This window comes from Micromys minutus (genome assembly GCF_963924665.1).
Source record: "Micromys minutus genome assembly, chromosome: 1".
In the NCBI taxonomy this organism is placed as follows: Eukaryota; Metazoa; Chordata; class Mammalia; order Rodentia; family Muridae; genus Micromys; species Micromys minutus.
Genome location: NC_137969.1, coordinates 186692148 through 186700616, shown reverse-complemented (window position 1 = coordinate 186700616; position 8469 = coordinate 186692148). Strand labels below are relative to the sequence as shown.

At 41.8% G+C, this 8469-nt stretch overlaps 1 protein-coding gene across 3 annotated transcripts in view; it reads right to left on the bottom strand.

Moving 5' to 3' along the window:
- Nucleotides 1-2515: 2515 nt before the first annotated feature.
- DOCK4 (dedicator of cytokinesis 4) overlaps nucleotides 2516-8469 on the bottom strand; it is a 383278-nt gene continuing 377324 nt past the window's right edge. For all 3 annotated transcript variants that reach the window (XM_080927592.1, XM_080927594.1, XM_080927593.1), the window contains 2 exons: nucleotides 8191-8252; nucleotides 2516-5145 (listed from right to left, as the gene is read on the bottom strand). In XM_080927592.1, coding sequence (XP_080783718.1) covers nucleotides 4684-5145; nucleotides 8191-8252 — 524 coding nt within the window. In that variant the 3' untranslated portion in view covers nucleotides 2516-4683. The remainder of the gene's footprint in view (nucleotides 5146-8190; nucleotides 8253-8469) is intronic.

Sequence of the window (8469 nt, the reverse complement as noted above, 5' to 3'; positions counted from 1 at the left end):
ATGTTGAAAATATTATTCCTATAGCTTATGCCTAATAAACATGACTTCATATTCTATTGCTCACTGGCATCAGTCTGGTCTCCCAGGTAGTTCTTATAAGCAATTTAATTATTATTAATAAAAGGAACATTCACATAGACATGTAACCTCTTTATACAAATGCAACAGTTGAAAGTTTAAGACTTTCAAAGTCTTTGCTCATGATGGGGCATGGTAGCTTCACTGGGAAGATATCCTTTTCTGACTGGGAGCATGTTAAACTAGCAGGGCACATTGGAGCTGGTGAGGACAGCCAGCCTGGGCCATGCAGATGCCAGGATCAGCATACACTCTGGTCCTCATCTCAGAATCCTAACCACACTGTTGTAATGAGGACTAGAGCAAAGGACAGAACAGAGCATCTCCACTGTGCCACCAGTGTGCCCACACGGCCTCTTCTCAGTTCTCCCTTGCCTATTCCCTGCCTTTTCTTTACTCTGTACTTCCTTGGTGTTAGAATACACAGGCTGTTCCCACAATGGTTCACCATGAGTGGACACCGGGACTGAGTTCCAACATGAGTGGAGGAAGACACCCTTAGGACAGAGTCCTCCCCATGTCCCCATCTCCCTTTACCTCCAGAGCTCTCTGTGGTCCTGCACTTCTCAAGATGCAGCTCTGAGATTAGTTCACACCTGCTGTTCTCTTCAGATGCTAGCCTTTGAGTATTCCAAATTCTTCCTACAACACTGGCCCCCAAGCTGGGGACCATGCCCACTTTATTCTAGTAACAAACTCCCAGCTTTGACATAAACCAACCCTGAAAGAGGTTAAGTGTGATCTTTATTTAATCTTTTTCAAGGCCTTAAGCAAAGCTTCAAAATGTAAATGAAATTGTGTTCTTGGTCCTCTGAAAACTGTCAGGATGAGGCTTCCTTCTTTGTGGCAGCGAGCAGTAAACCTGGTCCTGCATCAGTCTAGGAAATGAATACTTGACTGTACAATGGGCCTTGAGTGCATGCGTGATAAGCAGGCTGCTCTCTGTGAATCCAGCTTCCCATCTTATGCCTATATATAGTTGGGTGTGCAAAATTAGATGCATTAAGTAAAGGGAATGGTTATATAACTTAATGTGTCAATCAAAACAGGACTCTCTTACCACACCCTTATTCTATAGGTTCATAAAAGGTAGCCCCAAACAATAACCAGGGCCCTTTAGTACCCTCACTTATATGCCTTGTTATCATGGCCTTGCTTTAAATAAAGTTGGAGTCCTTGCTAGTTTTGCAAATTTGTGTGCTTGCTTTAACCCTTTGAGTAAGAGACCAAGAATGTGAGGACATCAAGCCTAGACCCCAACCACTGGTTAAAAATAAAAACCAAAATAGCTCTTTAAGGTTTTCTTACAGAATTAGGACCATGTTTCAGTATCCATACATTTTGATATAAATCACCCTGTAATGTGTAAAAATCTTGTTACTCTTGTCATTGCCTTCTGTGTAACAATCAACAACAAACCAGACAGAAACCAACTTAGGTAGGAATCTGAGCTACTCACATTGTAATTATGCAGAGAGTAGAAATATTTGCAGCCTTAGTTATAATGAAAATGTTCACCAAAAGCTGTAGTTAATCGGTTTTGGTGTTTTATTATTGGACAATAGTTTGTCACTGACTTATGCAAATATAAACCCGTCTCATGAAATGAAAAGATAGACTTTAGTTAAGAGACTTTTTTTTTTCTCTTCCCATTGATGCCCTTGGTCCTGTGAAGGATTGATATCCCAGTGTAGGGAAATGCCAGGGAGGGGAGGGGAGAGGGAGTGGTGGGTGGGTGGGGGAGCACCTTCATAAAAGCAGGGGGAGGAGAAATGAGCTAGGGGACTTCCAGAAGGGAATCCAGGAAAAGGGATAACATTTGAAATGTAAATTAAAAAATATCCAATAAAAGTTTTTAAAAAGTAAAACAAAACAACAACAAAAACAACAACAACAAAGACATTTTTTTTTTTTGGTTAATGGATTTGTTTTCAGTGATTATGAAATATATGTCCTGTCATTTTGTCAAATGGCAGGACAAAGAGCTGGCATGCAGATGGAACATGTCACAGCTGGCAAGGGCAGCGTTCAACCATGCCTTGTCTGCCTGGCAGCTATTGTTCTGGGTGGAGTTTTCTAAGGCAGACCAACTTTGATGGCTTGATTTGCTATTTTGGCTCTGGTTAAACTACTTAGTGTTCAGCTGCCCAGGTAAATGTGATCATCTCCACACAATGGTAACTTACGCCATTAACCTTCCAACCTTTGTTCTCTATGGTACAAGTGACTGGTGTTCAGAGTCCAACAGCAACAGAAATGGGATCGATCGGCAAAGAAGTTTACGGATCTCATGATGATAGGACCAAGAGATTTGTGCAGCTGCTATTCTAAGCAAAGCCACAAGGATGATTGGAATAAAGGCAGAAGCATTAAGATTAATCTGATAACTTTATTTAATATTTACCATTCAGCAGCAATCAACATGAACATCTGAGCTAACAGAATCTCTTAGAATGTTCTGCTATATCGCTGCTTTAGAGATACACTCACATGATAAAGCCAACTATTCACTGCCAAAAAAGAAAGAAAGAAAGAAAGAAAGAAAGAAAGAAAGAAAAAAGAAGGGCTTCAAGAGCAAATAACACTGATTTATTGTGTGCCCAAGCACTAGTCAAGAAATCTATTAAATTACACAGGAAAAGAAGCTTTGTTATCTTATGCATGTTGTCTTACTTAGGGGGAGGATTTTACTTCTTTAAAGCAAAAGAAACATGGAGCTTTCTACATACAAGTATAAGTGTATGTATATATATATATATTTTTTTTTTTAAAGATGTGATTACAAAGACAAAGTGTTATTATCAAATGCAAACCCTAGTTCAAGAAATTTCTAACTGCAAAACCTGCAAGATACAAAGCTAAAATTCATAGGTTCCTTTCCTCAATTATGAATACTTTCACTAAACATAAATATTTTTACATATATTAATTTTCTGACATTCAAAATTGTAAAGTCAATATGGCAGAATTATTGTTAAAAGCACATATGTACAAATATTTTCCATACATAAAGTATTTGGCATAATTATAACAATCATACTGCATCCACAACTGTTCGCTTTTTACTTTTTTTTTTTTACACATAATGGTATCTTTTATTAAAATTAACCAGTTATGTACAAAAATACTTGAACATTTATTATAGAAAACCTCTATAACCAGCCTCAACAGCATATACCTGCTGAATGGTTTCATTAAGAGAATATAAAAAAGTGGTCACTGCCTTCCAGGTAAGCTAGCAACAAAGAACAGACACAACTAAACTAAGATGAGCTTCCCAACAGAAGAGGGAAAATATTTAACATCATGGTTTAAAATACAGCTCATATCTATTGTCAATAGGGTGTTATAAACAGTCAGTAAAAGGAAAAGACAAAGGTAAAAAATACATTACTACATACAAGGTGCTTTCCCACCCTCCTACAACTGCTGCATCAGCATGCCTCTATCTCCATCTAAGATGTTATGTTGCTGTATCCATGCTAGAATGGTCCACAATCCTTCCTCCCCCAGCAAAAAGGACCACAGGATGAGTGGAGACCCTCAGCTCTCCTGGTAAGTAGGGAGGGTTTGAGGAATTACTTTATGCAGGACTCAAAGTTAACGCCCTCCTCACCTTTTCAAAGTTCTTTTACCATTCAATCACACTAATATATTTTCAGCAAGGTTTTGTCTTCCTTCACACTATTGATTTAATACTGTCTTGTATTGATTCCTGAATCCTTGTTAATGGGACACAGTAATTTGTGCCTTTTTAAACCTTGCACACCTGCTCTTCATCAGCCACACATTTTGTATAGGAAATCATCAAGTAAGGAAGCACAAAATTCAAGTAAACACTTCTCCTGGGGTCTTTTGCTTAATCTAGCTGATTGGAACTCCGAAAGCAAATTGCACCTTGAAAAGTAATACAGTAGATAGCATGGTGTCAGGGCACTTAAAGATTTAGCAACCGATTCACAAAGCAGAGTTAAGGATGCGGACAGCGGTCAGACTTCAAGGAAGTAGTTTGTGTTTAAAGAACAAAACAACTTCCGGTCCCAATCCTTGTAACCCTTAAGAATCTAGTCGAACCAACCAGCCTGCTTTAACCTTTAATTCTGAGGATGTGTGCTCAACATTCTGCTCAAGGGGAGAGCCAGTCTTCACCGTCTTTACTTAAGTCTTAAGAAAGGGCCGTCGTGTTAGGACGCGCACAGACGTGATCAGCTTTCTCAGAGTATCAAGTATTCAGAAAAAAAGGTATACAACATTATCACGCATTCTGTTGCTTGACAATATTGTATTGGCTTTAAGATTAAACTACATAAAAAAAGTGAACATAAAAAGGTTACAAAAGGAGTCTTTTTTTTTTCACAATTTACCACTTTCAAATGAGAAACGTTTTAATGAGACTCAGCCATACTTCATGTAACATCTGGCGTTTTAGATCAGTAACTTTTTAATATTGTGCAACATTATATTAATAAGCAAATTTAATTCCATTCATTTAAAGAAGAAAGGTCTGAGTAAGATATTTAAAGTGCCTACACTAAATAAATGTCTTCTCATCAGACTTATCTTGTAAACGGCAAAGAATTCATCGCAGGTACATAGAAAAGTGACTTATAGCTGAGACACCTTGCGGGGCAGGGGCCTGGGCCTTGGGCCAGGCTCAGTCCTACGGGTCCCATTCTCCAGGTGGCTGGACCGTGCAGCCAGGGGCTTGGGGGGTAGAGCAGGTGGCTCAGAGGTGACAGGGATGGAGAGGCTGTGAGGTAGCGGGACAGGGCGCCGCAGAGTCCGCTCGTAGACGCTGTAGGGGGGCGGGGTTTTGCTTTCCTTGCGTACAGGTTCCTCCGACCCACTGAAGCTGGGCACAGGCATGGGCACGGGCACCGGCACGGGCCCGGGCACAGGCACTGACTGTTCGTTGGCTTGGTTTTCAAAGCCCGAGGTTTCTGACGTGCTACACCGGCTAAGCGAGGAGATCCCACTGCTGTAGCTGCCGGACAAGACTGGGGAGTTTGAGCTCAGTCCCGGGGAGTTGTACTCCACTGGAGAGGGGGTGAAGGACTGGACGGATCCCTGCTCCCACCAGCGGTAGGGTCATGAGAGGAAAGAGACAGATGTTAGAGATGCTTCTTTCACCAAACCCGTACTTGACTGGCTGGTTCCTTATGAAGACAAACTTGGATTTATAGGGAAATCGGCCACACCTCCACGAAGGAGGGAAAATACATCTACACCTGTGGTAGTTTATGGTAGTCCAAGCTAAGACAAACATGAGCTTTAAATTTAAGCATTGCCATCTGCAGTATTGAAAATACACCTCGAGATGCTTATCTGCCAGGCCCCCCCATGCCCATTTACCCAGTTCACCTCACCACCTACTGAGAGTAACTGGCAAGAGGATTTGGGGGCTACCTTCGGTCTTGTCTTAACTAGGACAAAGAGCTTTGGGGCCGTGGCTTGGCCATGGGTCCTGACTGCTGAATAGGATGCAGGGGGGGCTTGAAGGACACAGGATGCAGCAGGACACAGTTCCTCACACCTGTGTCTTCTGGGAGCCACTAGACACTGGAGCAAGAAGCTGCAAAGTGACAGCATTTGGGTCCTTGCCTGAGGTGTGAGCTGTTTCCTTTGCTGCGTTTTTAAAGGGCCCAATTTAGTTGCTAATTTTTGAAAATAGGAAAACTTCCTCATAAAGCCCAGATTTTATGGCATTTCATAAGGGCCTAGACACTGCAGCAAGAGCCCACATCTCCTTATGGAGATGATCTGAAGAGAGGCAGGGATCTCGTCAGGTGGGGTATGGATGCTTGAGCATACTATAGGCACCCTCGTCCATGTGTGCATGTGGTGCCTCAGACAGCCTCCTTCCCCTAGTGTCAGCTATCTGGGCCTGCCAGAGTCTGCTCCTTACTGCTTCCTAGAACACGTCTTAAGGAGAAGCCATGAGTAGGCTCCACTGAGAAATGCTGCCTACGGACATACTCTCTGGGTACGTTCAAGCACTATTAAGATGTTAAAATAAAAATAAAGATAGAAAAATAAGAACGTCAAATTTATTTAGCCAGTGCTTTCTAAACTTATGTGATAACAGACCTTTTCCCTTTCACATATCACCTAACATCTTTAGTGTTCTACAGTGTGCACTTTGTTATTATAGGCTAACTTTACCCTCATGCCTGCCCTGCAGTGCATGCGTGTGTGTGTGTGTGTGTGTGTGTGTGTGTGTGTGTGTGCATACACACCCATGTGAGCATCAAGGAACCTCCTTTCTCTATTCCCTGTACTGGTACGGGTAGTAGACACCACCGCATCTGGATGGGTAATGCATCTGCTTTTTTACATGAGTTCAGGGCGGCTCTACGTAGGCGAGCACTTTGCTGACTGAGTTTCTTCTCTATCCCCTAACCTCTCATTTAAAAAGATATAATGCTCCTTTCATTAATAGGAGTATACGTTTAAGCATGGTGAACGGTGAGATCTGGATTCTCTGACATCCTTTTCAGAAAAGAAATCTCTAATTCAATATAGCACACGTAAGTTCAGTCTTCTGTAAAGAGTCAATTCTAATGCCTTGGGTGTTTAGGCACACCCCAAATTCTACCAGATAAGATACTGAAGTGCATTCCAATTATAAGGAAGCTTGAAACTTGGGAATAGTGTGCCCTCTAAAGTAATCTGGGAGTCATAGCACAAGGTGTGATCTCATTCTCTCTCTCTCTCTCTCTCTCTCTCTCTCTCTCTCTCTCTCTCTCTCTCTCTCTCTCTCCCCTTCAAGCCCTAATTATGAGGATATGTTATATCACCAGACTGCCTCTGGGCCAGTATGAATGCATGCAGGTCCCTTTTAGGAGAGGACAGACTAGCTTGCTAACTAGAGCTATTTAGTAGGTACTTGAACATTTTCCAGTCTTTATTCTTTAAGAGTTTAATCTCTCCAACATTTACTGCCTTATTTCTACTTTGCATAGTGGAGTTGAGAAACGCAAGGTGGTAATTCCATCACAATGCCTGGGACTGAGTGCTTCTGAGGGTTTAGATACAAAGACGTGGAAGTGCTACACTGCTTGCCTTCCTCACATGTGGATGACGGCAAGCAGTGGCTTCCAGAGCAAACACTGTCATGTGGCCCTCATGACAACAGCCACACTGCAGAGCGGCAGCAAAACTACAAAATTATTTGCACTTCCAGCAAAATTTTGTATCAGGAATCTTGGCAACGGAAACCAAGCCACACTGCTTCCATCAGTGGCAATCATGAAAGCACATATATAGGGGGTCATAACCTGTCCCGAAGTGTTTGTGGGGACTAACTTGTCTTTTCATCTCAGCTAGCCCTCTCTTCTCTACACAAAGGACACAGGGTGTAGAAACCCAAGTCAACCTGGAACAAATCTATTCCTTTAACACTCACTCCAACCTCCTGTCTGTTCCCGGGGCTATGTTTCTTAACACCACCCTTTTCTAGTGTGCTGGAAAGCCTTGTAGCCAGTCTGACTGAGTGTGAATAGAGGTAAATATTATCCTTTATCTTCAGGAGGGATTTGTATGTTTAGAGATGTTAAATAGCCTGTATTTGCATGCCAGGTTAAACATCATAATGCTTTTTCCATTCTCGACATCATGTCCTCTATAATCCAGTATGGGTTTGGAATGTGGGGTATCTTTAATACAAAGTATTGAGATAATGTTGAGCTTTGTTTTGCCAGAACTGATGAGGTTGATGATAAAGCCCAAAAAATTCCAGAAGAGCACTTAGTAGACCTTGATTACTGGTGTTTTTCAATCTAAGTGTACACATGTGTGTTTAATGTGCTTTAAATGTGTCGACTATAGTTTGTTATGCTTTCATTGCCATTATTTGGAGAATTAAACTACTCCCACTACTACTAATAAACAGGAAAACAAACATTGAAAACAAAAAAAATAACAACCCACAATGAGGTCTGCATTCTTGGGTAAAGCTCTCTAAGGGGAAAAGCAAGGCTGTTTTCTTGCCCCCATCTCCCTTCTTGATGTTTGTTCTTTGTCTTATCTGTTGGAATGAAAGCACATTTTGATGTACTTAGGATGAAGTTTCAAGAGCCAATCTTTGGACCCAGTTTAATGACAGGCCTGTACCTTCAATGGAGACCGTCCAGCAGGCGAGGGGGACACTGATGTTGTGTTTCTTGCTGGCGAAGCTGTAGATGGAGAAAGAACATTTTAATTAAGAGAAACCGGAGAGCTGCATATGACCTCCATGTGTACAGACCCAGGCAGATGTGTTAGTGTGTAAGGATCCCCTCAGCAGGGGAAGAGGAGAAACTACACAATGCCTATCTAGAATAGATTCCTCATAGAAGAGGGTGCCACCAAGATATGGGCCGGTTAGTGGAAAGTTACTGGTGCTCACATGAC